The 24186-nt window shown below is 36.4% G+C and overlaps 1 protein-coding gene across 4 annotated transcripts in view; it reads left to right on the forward strand.

Moving 5' to 3' along the window:
- The window catches only part of LOC150099961 (peroxisomal ATPase PEX1-like), a 324099-nt gene that overhangs the window by 240950 nt on the left and 58963 nt on the right, over positions 1-24186 (forward strand). For 3 of the 4 annotated variants that reach the window (XM_090402786.1, XM_090402787.1, XM_090402789.1), the window contains one exon: positions 9069-9151. The exons of the other annotated variant lie outside the window; for it this stretch is intronic. In XM_090402786.1, the coding sequence (XP_090258912.1) occupies positions 9069-9151 (83 nt within the window). The remainder of the gene's footprint in view (positions 1-9068; positions 9152-24186) is intronic. 4 annotated transcript variants of the gene reach the window in all.

Here is a 24186-nt window from a genome sequence, read left to right on the forward strand (position 1 = left end):
AATATAGTAGAAACTATATAAAGTTCGGCGATTCCAAGCGTAAGCAAATACCTGGATACTGCAGCACTGATCCCAAAGGGTAGTGCAAGCTGGGGCAACTCGTGGTAGAAGTGGAGCGAGCTCCGATCACTATTCTTGATATTTGCCCATAATGTGAACTTAGCTCCTAGGAACTGTAATTTTTGTTCACATTATGAGAGAAGGTCACTACCCAGACCGGTTTCGACCTTTATTGAGGTCTCATCAGTGAGTAGCCAGACCAGTTAATATCAAGTTTGTAGCGAACAGAACTTGTACCCCTTCTACGAGTATTGCCGTGAGGTGCTCTAATAAATTATTAGATATGTGAAGAGCCAAAGGCTTCAATTCGGCGACATATAACTTGTTTAAGTTAAGGGATATTACATCCCATATAGTTTCTTAGCCGAATAAGAAACTCAAAGAGTTTCATGCCGAATATAGTAGAAACTGTTTGCTTACGCTTGGAATCGCCGAACTTTATATAGTTTCTACTATATTCGGCATGAAACTCTTTGAGTTTCTTATTCGGCTAAGAAACTATATGGGATGTAATATCCCTTTTTTCTGTTCAGGACATTAACTAGGCATTACTAGTTCCAATGACTTTTTGCACAACGTCCGTGACATGACAAAAACCCTGGAGTCACGGACGTTGCACCTTCTGTTCACATGGACAGAAGATGCAAGAAATAAGAAGTCTCATTGACTGTGTTATTGTTGATAGCAATACACCTATGCTGATTTAATATTATTTAAATAGAAAGTCATCTTTATTTTTGTTTTGAGAGGATAGAATTGAATTTCAATTGTATAATTGTATAAATTGTATAAATACAATACAATTTCAATAATATTGAAAAGAAAAGTGTATAAGCAAGTATTAAAAAGAATCAAATTTGTGAAGATTTCACAAATTTGATTCTTTTTTTGGAAACTCAGTAGCAAGCTCTGAAGAAAATATTGATTCAGCCTAAGCTCCACCTCATTTACTGCTTCAAAAACCACTACCACAGTTTACTGCATTCATCTTCTTACCATATCATGCACTTAATCAATGTTTCTGGTGTTGTTACACTTTTTGTACATCCTTCACATGGATCATCTTCAAGGCTCATACGGCCACGTTTAAACTTGGCAGCCCATTTCTTATTGCGAAAAACAAAGGAGAAGAGTGCCCATAAACTTTTATGAACTTTGAATGAATTTCTTTTGGCATTAAACCTTCTTTTACAAAGAATTTTATAACCACACGATACTCAATTTTATCCATTTCAAGGGATACAGATAACACTTTTGCTTCAGACAGCTGTATAAAGCAAAATACTTGATAAAATGACTTGAAATGCTTAAGACAGATGTACCAACTTAGAAAAAAAAACTTGCCAATAGTGTTGCCATCTATAGTTGAGAACTTTTCAGACCACCCTCGTACTATTAGTGCTAAAATTTCATTTCCTTTATTTCTAACACTTCTGGCATACATACATACTAGTTTATTTCTGTTTCCATAACGTCTTAGTAATCTCACGCCTCAGATATGACTCCGCCACACCCCTCCCCCTTAGCCACCTTTGTCTATCATCACTGACATACTTCTCCTCAGACCTGTTTGTTTCCCCCACATCCCTAGTCATCCTAGTCCTTTCTTGTACACACTCGCACACACACATACACACATCCTCTCCTGTATCCATCATGTACATTTTTCACACTTTCCCCATGTCCATACATATCTCTCCCTCCATTTCTCTGTTTGTCTTGTGTTCCTTCTCTTTCTTTTTCTCAGCTCTCCTACTCTACTTCTCCAGCAGACTTATACTAAATCAATTTAAATGTAACCCATCTCTTTTATACCTCTCCACCTGCACATTCACAAAAATGAATTCCTTTTTCTTCACACAGCTCTGCTAGCATCCCATTCATAATCCTCACTCACCATTTCAGTTCATCACTATCATGCCTAGGCAACACTGACTACCTTTCCTACCACATTGTTATCTTTTATACTCCTTAGGAACTTAGTGATATCCATCTTTACGTTCTCCTTGTTGCCATTCAGCTCATTTGTATGTACTACTGCTACCAACTCTTCATGGCTTGCTGCTTCCTCATTAGTACTTCAATCATTCTGCTCAGTCTACCTCCTAGAAAGTAAACCTTATGCACTTTCTCATTAGCCATGTGTCCAATAATCGAATCCCCATACATGACCATTCTTTAATCATTGGACATCTCTTTCATATTACCAACTTTTATTCCAGCCTTCCCCTCTCTTTCATGTATGTTATTCTTCTCATTTCACTCTACAATTGCTTCATCTCTTGTCTCATCTTCACCAACTCTGCTTTCATATTGTGGATTATTTTCTCACTGCTCTTAACTATCTCTATCAAGTCTCCCACACTTTCATCCTCGCTGCCTATATCATGCTTGTTTTCTTACAGTCCGTTGGCCTACCTGTTGCAGATGCTACCTTACCTTTTCTTTCAACTACCTCATTGACACTCTTGTTCACATTACTTTCACTATCATTAATTTCTGTTATGTCATTTTCCCACTTCCAACAAGGTCTCTCACATTCTTGACTCATAAAACCCCTATAACACACTCATACTACAATACATTTTCTCTCAGCAACAAATATATTTTACAAAATCACCCATGTCAAACTCCATGAATAATGATGTCTTAGTCACCATTGTTTTTGTTCTCATCAGTGCCATGAATAACATTCTATGTATTGTGCATGGTATTAATATATCAAAAAAAACTAACACACTGAATCATACACAAGGATACTACTAATAATTATTAAAATTATTGTGAATTATACATCAAAACAATCACTTATCCATAATCTCACGTTCACTCCAATATTTGAACTGAAATGCTCAAATATGGATATATATAAAAATTTTATACCTGCTGCACTGTGCATTCCAGACGTTCATAGTCAGAATGTTGAATACTAGATGATTGGAGTACAGCTCTCATAGTACCCATCTGTTAAAAAGGGAAATTGAATGTAAGAATTTCAGAGGAATTTTCTTATCGAGTATTCCAGGTGGATTTACTGAAGCATTCTTGAGAAGAGTAAGAAAAATTGTGGAAATAAAACTTGGAGAAGAGCAAGCTGGGTTCAAGCCAAATAGAGGTTGTCAATATCATACATCAAAGAGTTGAGAAATTGTACAAATATTAGAAGGGTCTTTACTCAAGTTTTGTACATCAAGGACAGGATACCAAAAGAAGAGCTGTTCAAAACACTACAATTATGTGTGTAAAGGTAATATCAAGAAATATATAGTATATATTTGAGTTGTAAGTCATCAGAATTGATTACTTACAACTCAAACTTAACATCAGACCATCATAAGATGGTTTGATGTCAAGTGAGGCAAATTTCCTCCAGTGTTATTCTTCATCTATATGGATCACATGAAGGAAAGTGGCATTAAGCCTGATATCAAAATTGGAAAACATCAACTCTCTTGTTACTGCAGATGTTGTTATTCTTTGAAATAAATACATTACAAGCCTGCAAGATTTCCTGATATAATTTTATTTATTTATTCTAATGGCAAAAGGAATAAAAAAAAACAGCTACAGGTCAATGTCCAGTCTGGAAAGCCAATCCAAGGCTTCATCTGTCACCTTGTGGATGTCCTGTAGGCCACCACCATGAAATTGGCACCTTGGGCAGTCATTCACAATATGAGTAATCGTCTGAGCCATGGGAGCACAATCACATAAGGGTGGTCTAACAGCCCCCATTTATGTAGTAGGTCACATCTGCCCTGGTTAGTTCTGATCCTGTTGATTGATGACCAAATCTTTCTAGGAAGAGCAAAACCAAGCTGCAGATCACAGGAATCTTCTACCAGGAAGCTGTTTGTTGGGAGATTGTTGGACCAGTATTCTCTCCACGTGTCAGGTGTTGATGGCAGGGCAGCTGAAGAGAGTTCATCCATGGACCAGAAAGGCTTTCTAGATTTTAGGCAAAGACTAGGTGGATTTATGAGTGTCTGGTGCAGGGGCAGGAGTGGGTTGCTCATTGCTTTATTAAATTCTTTAATTGAGGCTTGTCTTCTCCGCATGTTTGGTGGAACAATGTTAGATAGGGCAGCCAGGAGAGAGGAGGTGCTTCTCACTGTCCCACTAATTGTGCTCATGGTAGAGTTTAGCTGGGTGTCTATAATGTTAGTGTGAGCTTCTTTACCAGGCAGGGACACAATATTCTGCTGCAGAGAATACAAGGGCTAGTGCAAGTGACCTTAGGACTTCTGCACCACAACCCCAGGTTGTTCCAGCAAGCCTTGAAATGATATTGTTTCTCGTTTTAATTTTGTTGGAGGTTGGTGATGTGCCTTTTATAGGTTAGGCTTCTGTCCAGGCTCACTCCAAGATATTTCAGGTGAGGCTCGTATTCTACCATTTTTCCACAGAAAGAAAGGTTGAGGTGTCAATTCGCCTCTGCATTGTTCAGGTGAAATACTGTGGACACAGTTTTTGTTGGATTTGGCTTCAAGTACCCCTGCTTGAAGTACTCTTATAGGATGTTCAGGTCTGTATTCAAGGTTGATTCCAGGTTGGCAAAGGAGGTAGATTGATGCAGGATCACTAGGTCATCAACGTACATATACTTGCTTGAGCTGGTATGTGGTAAGTCGTACACGTAGATATTAAAAAGTAAAGGGGATAACACAGAACCCTGTGGGAGACCATTGTGAAGGAATCTGGGCCTGCTCTTTTTACTGCCAATATGGACCCAGATCTTTCTTTTGGAGAGGATGGATTCAAAAAGCTGGAAAGTTTTTTTGCACCTTATAATATTTCCTAGCTTTAGGAGGAGGGGCCCCTGATCTAGACTATGTCCTAAGCTGATGTTAGGTCAATGAAAGTGGCTCCAGATTTAAGTTTCTTCTGGAAGCCTGCTTCAATCTGTGTTGTCAGGCCAGGACCTGGTCACAGCAACTTTTTCCTGGCCTGAAGCCAGCTTGTTCAATTGGGAGTGCTCTTTCAATGAGTGGTGAAATTCTTTTAAGGAGAATTCTTTCAAAGAGCTTAAAGGTGGAGCAAAGCAAGGAGATAGGTCGTAGATTTTTCACATCATTTGGATCTTTCCCTGGTTTGGGTGGCATGGCAATTATTTTGGTTTCCCTGCCATAGATTTGGTAATTTTCCAGTCATTATAATTTCTGAGAAAAGGGCGGCAAGCCATGTTTGGCCTTGTTGACCAAGATGTTTTCGAAACTTGGGGAGGATACCATCGCTCCTGCTGCCTGGTGAGTTTCAAGGCTGCCTGTACCTCTTCCCAAGATACTGGGTGTACAAGTTCAGGAAGCTTGGGGCCCGTCTTCAGGATTTGTCTGATGGAAGATTGCACAGTAATTTTCCTGATAGAGCTGGGACATATTTTTTATTTTTTTTATTATTAATATTACGGGCGACTCCAAGGAGTCCTTAAACTCATCGAGGGAGGCCCTAAACATCATGTCCATCACAGCTAATTGACATTCACACAGTATCTATCATACTTTGCCTTGAACTCATTCACTGTCATAGCACCCACAACAGACTCAGGCAGCTTATTCCACTCATTCACCACTCTAAAAGTAAAAAACCCAGCTCTAACACCCTTACTAACCACACTCTTTCCCAGCTTCCATGGATGTCCCCTAGTCCTCCCACCACCAGTCCTGTTCTTAAAAATATCCTCTGAATTAATCCTGTAGAAACCCTTCAGCAATTTGAATGTCTCAATTATATCTCCCCTTTTCTGCCTATCAACCAATTTCTGCAACCCACAAATCTTCAACCTGTTTTCATAAGGTTTATTCCATAGACTTGTTATCATTTTGGTCACTCACTCGCCTCTGGATCCTCTCAACCTTCTCCCCATCAAGAAGAAACCTAGGTGATCAGATCTCGGCACAGTAATCAAAATGGGGGTCTTATCAAGGCTTGATACAGAGGAACAATAACTTGCTTATCTCTGCTCGTCAAAGTATTCTTCAGCATCCAATTGATTTGATGAGCTGATTTAGCCACTTTTGCGATGTGTCCCCTAAACTTCAACTCCCTATCCAACATGCCCAAGTCCCTGCCCTCATCAATCTCCTGGAGTGCAGTTCCACCAATGTAATATACTGCTGCTAATCTTTTCACCCCAAAATGCATAACCTTACTTGTTGCCAAATTAAATTGATATCCATTCTCCTTAGCCCAGACCTCCAAATCTATCCAACTCATCCTGCAAAATTTTGACATCTTCTGCATTCGCTATTGCCCTACCCAACTTAGCATCATCAGTGAACAAATGAACCGTTCCTCTCAGATCCTTCCCTATATCGTTAATGAACAAATTAAACAGCAGCAATCCAAGAACAGAACCCTGTGGCCATTAGTCACAGGCTGTCTTTTGGACTCTACTCCTGAGTAAACTACTCTCTGGTATCTCTCCATCAACCATCCTCCTATCCATGTTACCAACCCTATATCCATTCCCATATATTGCAGTTTACGGATTATACTTCCATGTGGTATCCTGTCAAAGGCCTTAGCCAGGTCCAGCAGTATAACTGTAAACTCATTACCCTTATCCAGTTCAGCTGTCACTGTTATAAAACCTGAGCAAGTTACTGAGGCATGATCTACCCTTCACAAAACCATGCCATCCCCCATATAGTATCTCATTTTCATCAATCCATTCCTGTATTTTTCCCTTGACTACTCTCTCCAAGACCTTGACAACGACTCCTGATATGCTGATCGGTCGCTAATTTGCAACAGTAGTCTTGGATCCTCCTTTATGCAGTGGAAGAACTATATTCCCCCTCCTTCCACCCCTTCGGGACTAAACCAGACCCGAGACTGAGATTAAACAATAAGGTCAAGAACACCGACAATTCTTTAGCCGCTTAACGTAAGAGCCGTGCTGATATACCATCCAATCCCATAATGTATTCACATTAAGGTTCTGTAATAGACTATTCACCTCCACTTCATTCACCACAATTCCCATATAAACTAATGGTTCTTTCATTCCTTCAACGTCACCACCTGGATGATATACCTTGCAAAGTGCTTACTCAGTAATTCCACTATATTGACTGATTCAGTGACCTCCCTACCATCAGCGTTCCTTAAAATCATTCTGCCGTGTACAGTTTTTCTTTTACTAGCAGCATATTGAAAGAACTGTTTGGGATTCTCTTTAGCTTGCATGGCTTATTTCCTTTCATAGTTTTTTTTTGCTTTTCTCACCACACTCGTTACCCTTCTGGCGTGCGCTTTATACCGTTTATATCTTGGAGGTTTTCAATAAATCTTGATATAATGACCTGATATGATAGAAAATAAGCAGAATAAATTTATATGGAATAAGAGAGAAATTAGTCAAAGCAGTAAACTGACTACATACAATTCAGTGTTTAAACCACTTGTACCATGAGAGCAATTCATGGCACAAGTATTCCTTAAACAACCACAGATATGAGAGTTCTGAGAAAAATTTGGGGATTGAACAGTTGTGATCAGTGGCAGAACCATATTAAGAATGACAGTGTTAGGAAGGAGCTTGACATTCTTAGCATTCAGAAGTATGTGAGCTGAGCTAATCTTTGGCAGTATTAAAATGGGAGAAGTTAGTAAAACAGTTTTTTTGTTGTTTTTTTTTCAGGTTGGTGGGAAAATTATCCAGAGAATGACCATGATCTAGGTGGACTGATACAATAAGGATTGCTTTAGATGACCAAAATATAACATCTCACAGTGCTGGTGTCCTGATAGATAACATATTAGAAGAAAATTGTTGACAGGAAGTGTGTGATGATGTAAACTTTTCATATATAGTACTATCATAATATCATGTATATCCCCTGAGGGTATATATCAAATATGTGATGATGTTAGCCTTAATATTGTCAAGCTCATGATCTGTTTGCATAAGCCATTATACTCTGAAATATCCATAAAGGATCCATAGGTGTCAAGTTTTGGTGTACGTATATAAGCATAAATCACTCGCAGCATTTTTTTTTTTAAAAAAATGTATGATTCTTGTCACTATGAAATTGTTGAGAATGATTCATTCTTACATTTTCAATGCACATTATCATGTAGGAAAACCAAGCTTCTCTAATTTTTTGTTCAGCACAGTAAAGTGCTACCATTACAGTTTTATTGAAAAATTGATTAAAAAGAAAAAAACTTACAGTCTGGCCATTATATTCCATTGCCAGTACTCTGCAAATTCAATGGTATTTCTTTGAAAATATGAAAATCTGTCAATGCCTATTGCCTGTTATTGTGACTGTTGATGTACTCAAAAAGTGAAACCATGCTTTGTTAGACCAGATGTAGGAAATCTTCCATCTTCCTCAATAATCTTAGTCAGCCAGAATACCATCCATGTAGAATATCCTTCTGGGTGATTGTTTGGGTGATATGAAGATTGTGAACAATGGGACAAACTTTGTATTGATTTATGTTGTGCAAGCTAAAGTTCAAGGTCTTTGCACCTTAAACTCTAGTTATATATTCTTTGGAAACTGAAGAGGTCTATCACAAATGGATCCTATAGATTGATAAATATAAATAATCATTCTTTTAATTGTTGAATCAGATGATAATGAAGCAGTAGAAAATTTTGTTATTGAAACTTCTTTAGCAGCTGTTTAACTTCCACTCTTTAATGTTTGCGTTTTTTTTCATCATACTTGAAACAATATTGAAAACAAAACAAAATAAAAACCATTAAAAAGGGAGAAACAGTGACCAAAACTGAATATACAAATACATCTATACAGGTATTAAGATAATTATGCTTATTCACTTTCATTACATCACAGACACCTATAATTTATCTGGTATCAAATGGTTGACTGTTCAAGATTGTTTTTGTAACCTTTGGAAATGAATTACCTTCTTTCAAAACCTATAAAAAAATAAAAATGTAAAAGTCATAGGACTTCATGGAGGTGCTCATGCAATAATAATAATTATTAAGTTCAAAGTGATGAATGACATTGTGATCTGCTTTCTAGGCGAGGCCATGATAGCACAGGGGTAACAGATCGTGTAGTGAACCAGCTACTGACTCAGATGGATGGAGTAGAAACATTACAAGGTAAGAATATAAATTATAACTTTCAAAAGCAAATGAAATTTATAACAATGAATAGCTAAAAGATAATTATTTTTCAAAAGATTTTTTAATAACATATATCCAGAATTTTCAGGAATTCACATACCTGGAAACAAGTTTTAGTTTTGTAGATATTGGATAATTTTTTTTTCATGAAGCAAACTAAAAAAATTAAAAGACTTAACAGTGGATTAACATATTCATGTCAGTGCAAGTATTAACTATCTGATTCATGAAGCACAAACTATTTTTGGAAATTCTTTCAGATGATTTTGACTGTTGGAAAATATATATATATATACAGGGTGTTCGGGATAAATTTGACATATTTATAATTAATTATATTTTTCCGTAAGTTACATGTATTAACACACACTTCTCTTCATTTAAAAGTTTGGACCCTTCTTCATTCATATACAAGATGTCAGAAAGGATGGATAGCTGGAACCCACCTGAATCATGGAAGAGAATAACTTGTATCATGATGATTCGTGCCCCCCATCAAAATAAGGATATTACGACTGCTGCCCAATGCTCCCTGAATACAGTAAAAACAATCAGGCATGAACTAGAGACTTGCAATGGTGACTACGAGGATGTAGCAAGAAGAAAGATCCCTAGCAGACGATCTGATTGCGTTCGTACAGCAGAATTCCTCGCAAATCTGCAGGAACAGGTGTTGAAGAACCCTGGCATTGGAATTCGGGCTTTGTTCGTGGAGTTGCTAACTGTAGTCAAGCCCTGGATAACAAGGGTAGCCAATGGTAGGCCATATGTATGGCAGCAGGATTCGGCCCCTTGCCACACCTCTGGGAAAAGTCAAAAATGGTTGTCTGAAAATTTCTACGACTTCACCAGTCCAAATGTTTGGCCTCCAAACTCCCCAGACCTTAACCCCATGGATTATTTTGTATGGGGCGCAGTTGAAAAAGACACCAATCGCACTTCCAGTAATACAAAAGCCCAGTTAATGGATAAAATTAAAACAGTTTTTGCGGCCCTTCCCAGGGAGACTGTAGCATCAGCTTGTTCGAGGTTCCGAAGCAGAATTGAAGCTGTGATCGATGCTAATGGTGGTTATTTTGAGTAAATCTTGTTGATAGTATTGTAATTAACTCTGCCTGTAATGTTTTTTTGTCAATTCATTAAATTTAATAGATACAAAGAAGATTTTCTTTTTCCTTACGAAACTGTCAAATTTATCCCGAACACCCTGTATATATATATATTTTTTTTTTTTTTTTTCCTGTGAATTTTTACCCATGAAAGGTTGCACAGACAAATCGACAAATCCAGATTACTGTATTTGCCAGCATATAAGATGCACCTCCTTTTCTGTACACATTTTTTAGTTCCTCTTCCTGATTCCACCAAATTCTTATAATTTTCTCAGTTTGGGGGGGGGGGGGCAAAATGCCTCTCTGCAGCCCTGTTTTCATGTTCTTTAGCATACGTAATCACACATTGCTTGAATGCAATATTGTAGCAATTTTTTAGCCATAATTTATGAAGAAATGGCAGAAATTTATCACTGTTCACAACAACCTCGACAACAATTGAAAAGTTTAAATGAACACAGCTGTGATCTTCGATGAAAGCGCATGCGCATCCACTGAACTCAATGTAACTGGAATGCTCTCACACACACCGCAAGAAAGAAATTGCGTAACTCGGAAAAGAGAAAATTTCCAATGAAAGTAATAAAAAACTGAGTATCGGCGTATAAGACGCACCCCTTTTTTTTTTTTTTTTCAGACCTATTTTCAAAGAAATAAAGTTGTCTTATATGCTGGCAAATACGGTAATTATTGGGTTACAGGCCATTTGATGAAAAGTTTTCGTTACCAGATGCTGTCTCCTATGCATTGTTTATGGATGTTAAAAGATGATATAGTAGAATATGGTTTAATATTCTAAATTTCATCCCATTCTGGGACCAGCTGAATAGTTTTTACAATGCATTGTTTTCAATTGTACAGAATACTATGATAGTACTATATGATAAAATTATATTACTAATAACTACTGCCTATCAACAGTTTTCTTCCAAATTGTCTCTGGGTCAACTGATGTAAATCAGTTAACCCAGATCTGCATTTCCCTCCATGCAATACTAGCATAGAACACCTGTTTTGCTAACCTTGCCTCTCCTATTTATATCTGCATTTATTCAGTTAAGGTAAAGAATTCTCAAGGCTGATTTATTTATGAGTATAACATCATCTGCATAATGTAAACAGTTGAGATTAACATATCTCATATCAGATTTAATGTTATTTTCCTTCATAATATGATCTCTACCAGAGGTGGCCAACTACACATCCTTTTGGAGCCAGAATAATTCCAGTAAGACTTAGAAGAGCCGCAACCTTTGATCGATGCAGTGGTACGGGAGTAAGTGAGTGTGCATGGCGAGGTTGTAACGAGCTTGTAAGAACTGCTTTGATTAATTACACACATAATTTTAAAGAGCTTACTAAGAAAATGGATACAAGGAAGGCCTCTACTAGTATATAAGTAACTAAAATTATTGTTTTTTGACTTTAAAATTATTCTAATGATTTAAAGTAAGCTTCATTTAATGTGTTTCAAAATAAACTTCTTTTTGCAGTAATTTTTATTAATCCTGTTTTTTTTCTCTTTTTTCTTTTATTTTGTTTCTCTTTTTTGTTGTCTCCTCTTTTCTTTTTATTTATTTTTTTCCTGGAAGAGCCACATACAGCTCGCAAGTCACGTTGTGGCCACCCTTGATCTATACAGATAATGAATAAGGATGGAATTTGTGTGCACCTTTTAACTTACAACTTAAAATATATATTGCACATTTCAGCATTTTTGGTCAAATCACCTATTCCAGTTGCCTTTCTGCATTTCAGGCTTTTGTGGCTCTTTCTATCTCAAGTATTGATATATGCTCCTGACTGCACTCTTTGTGAATATTTTGCACCACTGTTCTGTCACTTCTTGTTGCAATTAATCTTTCAAAAACTAATAACTCCAGACATCTAAAATATCTCTATCTTCACTTTATATGTCACTTTTATTATCTCTGATTCTTTTTACAGTACTACTTTCTCCATATCTAAGCTTTTACAATAACTTCCAGAATATTTTTTTGCTTTCCTCATATTTATCTTTAATCTTCTTGTCAATTTTCCAATGGCTACGTTGACATATTTGCTTTTTTTCTCAGTATTCTCTCAAAACATATGCTGACTTATTTGCTAGGCACTTTCAGTATCATTTTTTCCTTTCCAGACCTGACTTTGTAATTTCCTGAGATCAAAGCTAATTGTTCAATGGCAGGAAGCATTGACAAACAAATTATATGGCATTAAGCCTGAAATTAAGCATTGGCATTCTAGGCAACGTATATAAAGAGAAGAGAGGAAGCTGTGTTCTTGCTAGGCTCCGGTCACAGCTAGGTCACAGTCATCTTACACATTCTTATTTACTGAGGGCTGATGACCCTCCCATGTGTGAAAAATGCAATACGCATCTCACTGTTTGTCATATTCTAGTTCCAGTACTTTACATGTGAGAGGAATGAAATTTTTACCTATCTAGCCAAGCCATATATACACTCAGGTAGATGCTAGCAGACTCGAGCAGATTGCACAATGTTTTTAATTTTTTACAAAGAATTAATTTGTACAAACACATTTGACTGTAATTTAGTTTATGTGTAGATACTCTATTGCTTAGCTTAACATTTGCATATATATATTATTTACTAATTTATTTTTTGACTAATTATGTATTTCTGTAGCCTTTGATTTTGTATATTTGTAAGTTTTTTATTTTTATGCATGCATATTGTATAATAATTCATTTTTGACTATTTATGTACTGCTATAATAACATTTGTGGTAATCTTATCTATATGTAGATACTGCATTCCTTGGCTTGGTTTTGTACATGCATTTTGTTTATTAATTTGTACTGTTGACTATTTAGATGCTGCTGTAACTTTTGACCTTGTGTGTTGCTGTGCCCTCTGCAGTAATTCTGTTTATATGTAAATACTGCATTGTGGAACTTAATTTTTGTCCATGCATATTGTTTACAATTTTCTTTAACTGTTTATGTATAGCTGTATACCTTTATTATGGCACAGTATGACCTTTGTTGTTTTTGTGCTAAATAAACTATAAACCAAACTTCTTAATGTTCTCGATGTGTTCTTTCATGTGAATGTTTCCTGAATGTCCTGTTTGTCAGATACTGCATGTTCAGAATATTTTAAAAACACCTAACATCTTGAAAGAAAGGTTGTTTGTGGAATCTAAGCATCATGGAAATTGTTTTTCCAAAGGTGGAAAGGCAACTTTGAGGTCATGCTGTTTTTATATGCTAGTTATTTTATCAGTAATGTTTTTTGATATTTGTAAAATGACATCACTTTTATAGTCCATGTTTTTTGCAAGTTTGAGGAGACATTTGGTAGTGTTTTTTAGAATTTATTGATAGGTTTTAGATTGACAGTTCTTTACAAGCACTTCTCTTAGATAAACCATTTCTAGACTCATTGAGTAGGTCCTTTTGCAAAAAACCTGCTTCTCACTCCCCTGCTCACACCCTCCTTATACAGCTTCCAGGGATGATCTCTGGTTCTCCCCTGATCTCCCACTATTTTCTGTATAACCTCTCCAATATTGGTCCTATAACAACCCCTTACTAACTTGTAGGTCTCTATCATATCTCCCCCTCTTCCTCCTATCCACTAGACTCTGTAAATTAGATCTTCTCAACATTTCCTCATATTCGACATTCCAGAGATCAGAAACTACCTTAGTCAATCTCCTCTGGATCCTTTCCAACATCTCTTCGTCATTTTGAAAACAGGTGACCAAATCTGTGCACAGTAGTCCATGCGTGGCCTAATCAAAGCCTTATACAATGCAACAAGAATCTCTCTACTTCTACAAGTCGGTGTCCTCTGCATCACTCCCAGAAATCTATGTGTTTTCCTCACAATTTTGGCAATGTGTCACCTAAATTTCAGATCCTTATCCACTATCACCTCAAGATCTCTTTTTTCCTCTGCTTCCAACAATATATCCCCACAAAGCATAAAATCTACATCCCAAATTTTAAAACCTTACATTTTGCAACATTCAACTTGCATCCCCATGCCCGATCACTCAATTTATTCAAGTTTTCTTGTAAGGCCACAACATCTTCTCTACTCTTCATAGTTCGTCCCAACTGAATATCTCCATCCAAATCTTCACCAATATCATTAACATAAAAGCTCAACAGTAATGGCAGTAAAACAGACACCTGAGGTATACCACTGTGACTTTTCTCTTCTGGGATATTGCTCCCCCATACACAACTTGCTGATACCTATCACATAGCCAGTCTCTGATCCAATGCACTAATATGATATCCAATTCCCATCTGCTCTAGTTTGACTATCAGCTTATCATGTGGCAATCTATCAAAAGCCTTTGCGAAATCTAAGTATATTACTGTGTATCCCTCTCCTCTGTCCAATGAAGCTGTCACCTTATTGTAATAAGTAAGTAGATTATTAAAACATGACCTCCCTTTAGCAAATCCATGCTGTCTATCAAAGATAATACCTTTGTTGTCAACCAAATTCTGGATCCTAGTTCTCACAAGCTTCTCCAACAACTTAACCATAACATGAAGCAGCACAATCTTACCCTCCTTCCACTCCTTTGGAACTTGACCCAGTGCAAGACTCATATTAAGAAAGATATGTCAAGGCAGATGTCAACTCCCTGGCACATTCCTTCAGAATACATGGTGATGTATTATCAAGTCCCACAGCCTTATTAACATCTAGTTTGCTCAACTCCCCATATACCTCTTGCTCACTCACAGGTCAGTCTCTCTTCCACATCATCAACTGCTCTCAATCTCTCCATGAAGTCACATTCACAAGAATGAAAGATCCTTATGAAATGTTCATTAAGTGTCTCCACTATATCTTCTGCAGGTTGTCCTTATACCAATTTCTCCAATCAATGTCATCTCTCCATAATCATTTCCTTTTTTTGCTACTACATATCGAAAGAACTCTCTATGATTCTTTTTGGCTTCATTAGCTAACTGCTGCTCATACTTTACTTTTGCTATCCTTACCAACCAATTCACCCTCCTTGCCTCGTCTTTGTAATCCTCATGGAATTGGTTATTACCACTTCTCTTATGCTGCCTCCATAATGCCCTTTTTCTCTGTATTGCATGCTTAACTCTTCATTCATCCATTTCACACCTACCTTATTTAACCTTCTGACCCTTGGAATACATTTAGACATTGCATCTACTAGATAGTTCTTGAAAATCCCCCAAGCTGCATTGATCTCTTTTTCAGCTAACCTCATTCCATGCTACACCTGCAAGCCGTCTCCTGAGCTCTTCATAATCACCCCCCCCCCTTGTAGTTCCACATATACCCTTTTCTCACAGAGGTCTTCACACTGTTAGCAACCACTCAGGTAATCACTTCATGGTTCATAGTCACGCCCACCAATTGGAGGGTGACTGGACACCTCATTTATAATTACATCCTGTGATGAGATGATCAAAATCCAAGACCCTCAATCCTCGTGTGCCTTCTGTTACATACTGTCTGAGGTAGTTGTCCCTCAAAAAATCAAGGAACTCATTTTCTTTACTTCCAGTTGGTATCTCATCATCCCAGTCTATATTGCCATAATTAAAATCACCCATAATGGATCACCCTTTTCTTATATGCTTTGTTAATTTGATTATACATTTCATAGTCTCTACCGTCCAAATTACCACGTCTATAACAACATCCAACCAAGTATTTCATTCTACTCACTTCTATTTCATGCCATACTGCCTCAAAACCACTGGCACTATTTCCCTTGCATTTCTACTTTGTATGGACATAACTCTTTCTCTATCATCAATAGCACTCTCCCACTTCCTTTTTACCCTTTCTATCCTCACGAAACACATCCTACCCTTCCATCTCTATTCCTGTCAGGATGTCGTCGTCATCCAACCATGTCTCACTTATTCCAACAGTTTTTGGATGAACAGAGTCAATTAATTCAACCATTTCATTTGCTTTGTTTCTTACACTTCTAGCATTTGTATAGAGTAGTGGTATCAGTGGAACTAGCTATAGATCCAGGAATGAGCTATAGCTAGTTCCACTGATACCACTCCTTTGATGTGATTTCTCCATATTCATCTCAAGCCATTTCCCTTTCTCCTTATTCATCTTCAAACCTTCTTCAGATCCAACTGTTTCCTCTTGATCCCAAGTCATCCCCTTACTTTCCTTCATTCATAACCACCTCTTCAATCTCTCCTGTCTTACTCTCTCGCTCTTCCACATCGCTTCCCACTTGATCAGATTCATTCTCTACCTTCCAGCAGCAGCAGCAGTCTCTCCAAGCAACTCATGCGAAAACCACTCAAATGTAGTCCATCACTCTTATACAGTTCATTTCGTCCTTCAGAACTCATTCCAAACATTAACAAACAGCATTCCTTTCTCCTTGCACATTTCCTCTAATATATCATCCATAATCCTTGCTCTCTGCCTCATCTCACCACTGTCATACCTAGGAAACACACTTACTACCTTTCCTATCACACTATTCTCTTTTATCCGTCTAAGCAACCTCCTGATATCCAATCTGATGTGTTCTTTGTTCACACTCAAGTCATTTGTACCTATTAGAACCACCAACTCTTTTGCTCACTTTCTCCTTGCATCCATTGCCTCAATCACTCTACTCATTCCACCTCCAGTAAAACATACCTTGTGCATCCTCTCATCCAGCACACCTTTAATAATTGAATCACCATACACTGCCACTCGCATTGGCCTTTCGTTACCTCTTTTATACCAACATTATTTGTTTACATCATTTTCACTCTCCCATACATTTCTCGAATTTTCTTAACTTCATTCTGCATCCATTTCATCTCTTGCCTCATTCTAACCAACTCAACTTTAGAATCTTGCATCACATTTTCGCTTCCATTCATTCTTTCAAATTTTTGGACTTTCAAACCCTGCATCATACTTTTGCTCTCATTCATTCTTTCATGTTTTTGTACTTTTGAACCTTGCATCAAACTTTTGCTCTCATTCATTCTTTCTTTTTTTCGTACTTTCGAACCTTGCTTCAAACTTGTGCTCTCATTCATTCTTTCATGTTTTCATACTTTCGAACCTTGCTTCAAACTTTTGCTCTCGATCATTCTCTCAATATGGTGCATGCTCTTATTTAAGAGCTTGTATGACCTCCTTGTTTCTTGGCAGGATGATGGTGAAAAATGGAATATTTACAATGCTGAATTTTTTTCAGTGACTGAGAAGATCGCATCCATGAAATGAACTGTTCTGTTTCATCAGTTTCTGTTATAAAACATATTTTAGGGTTTAAGCTATTCAAGAAGTTATTGAAATTCTTGAGTGTCTTATTTGAACCCATCCAGACAGCAAATTACAATGATTCAATTAATGTCAGTAATCACCATCATCAAATTCCTGATATGCATGCACCCTCGAGGATGGGGGGGCGGGGATATTATGATAGTACTACATGAAAAGGTTACATACTGGAGAAATGAAATTCCTGTAAGGGACAGCAGGCTATATATTCTCGGGGCTATATATATGTAGACTCAGTATTGGACAAAATATATGAATACTGAAAGACGCTGATCGAACATATCGAAAGTTCAAGACTTCCCAAAAAAATACTCCAATACCACCCAGTTGGAGGATATAGAAGTCAGGGACAACAAAGGAAAAGATGGAAAGACTGCCAGAAGGAAAACGTGTGACAAGTGGATCTAGAAAGGGAAGTGTGTTCTGATTTTCAATCTCAATTGTGAATTATATGCATTTTGTGTTGTTTGTTTAGGTGGCTGAGGAAAGTGTCTAATGAAAGAAAAAGCATATGACAAGGTGCCAAAAAGAAAGCTGTTCAAAACACTAGAGTTATATGGTGTAAATGGGACATTATATGAAGCAATACATAGTCTCTGTTTGAGTTGTAAATCAGCAATTAGAACTGAAGGAGGTACAGTAAAATGGTTTGCTGTTAAGTCAGGTGTGAGACAAGAGTGTACATTAACTCCACTGTTATTCATCATCTATATGGATCACATTTTGAAGGAAAGCAGTATTAAACTTGATAAAAATTGGAGATATTAATTTCAGCTCTTTACTTTACTTTATACTCCTAAACAAAACCAGAACAAGTCTGCAGGATTCCCTGACCAAATTGAATGACTGCTATAATAAATTTGGTATGAAAAGTAGCATTAAAAAGACAAAGGCAATGAAGGACAGAAACATTGAAAACATCAGCTGTATCCTGAGTGGAGAACCTATAGAACAAGTAAAATATTTCAGCAATTTAGGCACAATTTTTAGTAAAGATGGCAAATTAAATTTGGAAATAGACAGCAGAATTAGCAAAGCTAGTATGTGGTACAAAGTCAAATGAATAAATTTATATGGAAGAAGAAGAGAGGAATTAATCAAAACACTAAACTAGCTATATACAAGACAGTGTTCAAATCGATTTTAACTTATGAATCTGAAAGCTGGGTTAAAAATAAAACTGCTGATCAAAGACTAGAGACCACAGATATGAGAGGCCTGAGGAAGACATGGCCTCAATAGCAGTATCATATTAAAAATGAGGATATTAGGAAAGAACTTGCAATTGTTAGCAGAGCTGATCTCAAATGGTATTGCCACTTAAGCAGAATGGGAGAGGAAAGATTAGTTAATGAAGTGTTCTTTTCCAGGATGGCAGGAAAAAGACCCAGAGGAAGACCAAGATGTAGGTGGATTTATACAGTAAAAAGTGCCTTAGAAGACAGAAATATAAGATCTGTTAATATTGGAATGTTGACAGATAACACGCTAATCTGGAGGAAAATCGTGGATAGGAAGTTAGTAATGATGTAACTTTTCATGTAGTACTGTCATAAATCCTGTGCACCCCATGAGGGTATATGTCAGGAATTTGATGGTGATATTAATGCAAAGAATAGCACTGTTTTCTTTCAGACTCCTGTAAGCATATGACTTGTTCCAAGAGTTATAGTTCTGGAGAGTTATAGACTCCACGTTTAACCGATTTTTTTTAGATGTTAATGTTAAAAACCCAACTTCACTTTGAGGAGAATGGCAGTAAGTTCTCAATGCTATGTCAGTGAATCCACAATATTCCAGCTGTATATGGAACCAGATATCCATCAAATTTTCAAACCATCTCTTCAGTAGCTTTTCCTTGATATTTTTTATGTACTGTCAATGTAAAAGGATTACTGATCCACTGAAATCCTGCCTGGCTCGTATAGACTTCATAGGTGTTGTGTGATGTCTTTGATAAGCTGTTTTTTTTTTTCTTTTCTTTCAGATAACCATGAAGTCATTCAGAGTTGTGAAACTGAAAATCTTGCTGTCAAAGTGCATCTGCCATAGCTCCATTTTTGTGCAAATTGCTCTTATCATGAACATTAAAAATAGTGAAATCTTTTCATCACAAAGCAACATTCAAACCATTCAAGGAATCTTGAATAGTACATAATAAACTAGCTGAATGAATAAATAAATGTTTACTTTCATACTTATATTGTTATAACAGAATCCATAGAAACATTTTCAATAAACTGATATTTGTTAGCATACTAATATGGTTAGTATGCTAACAAATATCAAATGTACCAAAAGCTTACATTTGGTCTCCCACAGAATATTTTTCTGTCATCCTAATATCAAATGCCTATACTGCTAACTTTTATCCCCTACTCCATTTAAGTGACCATATACTACCTTAGAATAGATATTGTTCACACATGTTCTTGAATGCTAATGATTTCACATTTCTTTCAATATTATTATTATTATTCGTGACGCCTCCAAGGAATCCGAAGACTCATCGCGGGAGGACACCCACTATACAACTACCAAACCTCTACTGCCAATCATCTCCATCTACTGCCCACCACCATAACCATATCTTCATTTTTAATATTATTCTGCCATCGATACTATATGTTCACTCCCCTAATTTTGCTTACAGCTCATATTTCTGGTCACTAGTCTTTAATCAACTGCTTTATTTCAAACCTAACTCTTTGATCCATAAGTTAAAATTTCTTTCAACACTGTCATATATATAAGTAAATAAGTTTTTTTAACTTGGGTAATGTATATTAGGGTTACCAAGTAACTTTATAAACTTGGTTATTTTACTTCTAATCCCAAGTAAGCAAACAGTTAAGTTTGCACCTGAATGTAGTTCAAGTCTAAAGGTGGTGCAACACCAGGGCAACTCATTGTAAAGGTGGGTAAAGCTCTGATCACTATTCTTAGTATTTTCCATAATGTAAAGCACATCTCACTAAAAGATGTATACTGCAATACATTATGGGTGGGGTCACTACCCAGACCGGTTTCAACCTTTTTTGAGGTCTCCTCAGTGAGTAGCTTGACCCTAAATACCAAGGTTTTAGTAATACAGAGCCTTATCAACTTTACCTATACAAGTTGCTACAAGGTGTTTTTATTTTGAATAAGAATCTCTGGAGGAGATATAGATGTAAATAAGTTTTTTAACTTGGGTAATGTATATTAGGGTTACCAAGTAATTTTATAAACTTGGTTATTTTACTCCTAATCCCAAGTAAGCAAACAGTTAAGTTTGCGCCTGAACATAGTTCAAGTCTAAAGGCAGTCCAAGTTTATAAAATTACTTGGTAACCCTAACATATATATATATATATCTAGCTGTGTGTTTTGATTAATTTTAATTCATATAAATTTATTCAACTGGCTCCCCACCACACCAGCTCTGCTTATTCTATTGTCTGTTTCCATATTTATAAATTAAAGATAACAAGAAATTATATTATTGGTTTAATTCTTTATTCAAGTGGAAGCAAATAAAAATGTTACCTCATGCACAAATTTTTATTTGCTTCCACTTAGATAAAGGATTAAACTAAGAATATAATTTCTTGGCATGTTTAATTTATAGTATAACCAAGTGAAAAATCTTTCAGTTTCCATATTTAATTTGCCATTGTATCTAAAAATTGTCCTAAATATCTGAAATATTTGACTTATTCTATAGATTTCTGTCTATTTTCATAGTTTTGGTCTTCTTATTCCTGATTTTCATGCTTAAATTTTTACAACAGTTATTCAGTTTAGTTAAAGAATCCTTATCACTTGCACTGGATTTATTAGTTGTATAACATCATCTGCATAAAGTAAACAGTTTAGTTTTCATATCTCCAATTTTGATGCCAGGTTTAATGCCACATTTGTTTCATAATGGAAATAAGAGTTGAGATAATGTGTATCCTCTTTTTACATCTGATTTTACATCAAACAATCTTTGTGTACTTCCTTCATTTCTGGGACTGAAGACTTACAATTTAAACATAGACTGCACATTGTTCTGTGCATTGATCCATTTATTCCATGTAACCTTGGCACCTTGTTGTATGTCTTTTCCAGGAAAAGGTGCCAAGACAGACTTGAATTTTGCTTTTCCAAATTTCTGCCACAATTTTTCTTAGCCTCTTCTCCAGTATGTCACATAAAGCTTTCCTGGAACAACCAGTAGGGAAAATCACATTTCTTCATGATTTTCCCTTTTTTATTATTTATTGCACACTGGTTCAGTATCTCCACAATGCCTCATGCCATGCTAAATCGAAGGCCTTCCGTATATTTATAAAATTAGGACATAGTATTTTATTTTGTTCACTGTATTTTTTCAAAATGAAATGTTAGCATTATCTGTCCAAAAATTTGTAAGGTAATTCTTTTAAATCTACTTCATAACTTATATTTGCAATTTCTTTTATATCTTCATTCATATGCCTTAGTATTTTCTAGGCATCGGGTCCTATTTTTTGGTATATATTTATTACCCTTTCTCTTTTGCTTGCCTTTTTTTTTTTATATTCAATTTTAATTGAACTACTGCTATTTAATTTGTACATCAGTGATATAGAAAATGACCCAGTATCCATTTGTTTGGCTGTGCAAAATGGGAAAAAGCAATAGTTAAGTTGATATAGAGATCCAGCAGGATGACTTAGTAAGCTGTCATTATAAACAAGATAACAACTGCCAGTTTAATCTATCAAACTGCAAAGGTGATCAAACAGCTCATCAGATTACTTAGATGTTGAAGAAAACACTGACAAGCAGGGATAGGCAGATTATTCCTCTTTATTATAAGATTTTAATAAGGTCACATCTGGATTGTGACGGGTCTGTGAAGTGATTTCTATGAGAATAGATTGAAAGTCTGTAGATTAAAAAGGCTAAGTTGATAGGTGGAAAAAGAGGTGATACGATTGAAACATTATTAAAGGATTTGTAGGATTGATACAGAAGATTTATTTCAGCACATGTCAGGAAGTGAGAAAACAAAGGTCACATTTGGAATTACATTCCTCATGTGGTCAAGAAGGGTGTGAGGACTACATTTTTTGCTTGATGAGTGTGAATGGGTGTATTGTGTTGTCAGAGGTAGTTTTAGGTGCTTTCTTGGCAAATGAGTTCAAGAAGAATTATGATAGGTATTTGTGAATAATGGTTCAAGAATCCTCCAAGGATTCTTCAACTATAGAGAAATGCCTGAGAAAACCAAACTTCATCGTAACACCTTTCATATGATAGAAGAAAAAAATATGTGCTTGCCATGCAGTTGTGTTTACGTTAATGCTGCCATTGCCCAATTCCTTCAATGCTGACTCTTCCTGCTTCCTCAGATCTCTTTATCACCCATGGCACTATTGTGATGTTATTGTTCCTTGTGGGTGTTTTTTGGACATTGATATTTCTAAATGTTGTATTACTAATTATATATTTGGCTTAATCCTTTATCCAAGTGTAAGCAAACAGAGTTTGCACCTGAAGTATTTTCAGGACTGGGGAAACTCGTGGTAAAGGTGGCATAAGCTCTGATCACTTGCCTTAGTATCCATGCAAACACATATCCTTATGGCTATGTATAATGCTATGCATTATGGGACGAGACCTCAATAAAGGTCGAAACCTGTCTGGTGACCCTTTCCCATAATGCATAGCATTATACATGCCCATAAGGATATGTGCTTTGCATTTTGGGATACTAAGGCAAGTGATCAGAGCTTATACCACCTTTACCACGAGTTGGTGCAGTCCTGAAAATACTTCAGGCACAAACTGTTTGCTTACACTTGGATAAAGGATTAAACAAAATATATAATTAGTTGTATTACTATTTGTGAAGCTGTTTATTAAAACAACTTCACAAGGAGTACGCAATCTTGCAGCAAGAGTCTCATTGGGAAATTCTCACATGCTTTTTATATCCATTTATATGACTTTAATATGGAAACATCATCAGACCATTTCTACTCCTAATGGTGGAAATGCTACTATCTATCTTTTTTTTTTTCTGTGTCTTAGAATTTATATTTTCTTGTAGATAGGCTTATACATTGGTAACACATGACTATTAAATTATTTAAGGAATTTAAAGCATATACTGGAATATTAATTAAAAGAAACTTTAATAAATACCTCCTGTATTTCGCCAACATCGCATTGCCATCTTCACGGGAACATACAACTATGACACGTGCACGCAGACATGACAAAAATCAAATGAAGTAGAAAGAGAGAAAACTACTGTTGTCCCCTAGTGGGCTGTATTGGGTTGTCTTAGCTGTTGGCCTGATGTTCTCAAGATGCAAGCTTCCCAAATTTGGGGCAGTTTCATACACCCAAATTTGTTGAGGTTTGGAAAGTTTTTTAGAGCCGAGGCTGATTCCATGAATAATCTTTCATATTTAAATTTGCTGCGGTGTATTAACGTGGCTTTCTTCCAACATATTCTGTGGCGAGTATCCAGAGTATGGTCTGAAAGCTGAAAGCGGCTGTACTGGTGAAACCTGGATATAGTCTTTGTGTTCCAAAATCCTGACATTTGCTGTCCTGTCTGTTTGGCCAAAGTAGGACAGTTTAC

This window comes from Typopeltis vanoorti, chromosome 13 (assembly GCF_054136105.1).
Source record: "Typopeltis vanoorti isolate ZY-2024b chromosome 13, IOZ_Tvanoo_1.0, whole genome shotgun sequence".
In the NCBI taxonomy this organism is placed as follows: Eukaryota; Metazoa; Arthropoda; class Arachnida; order Uropygi; family Thelyphonidae; genus Typopeltis; species Typopeltis vanoorti.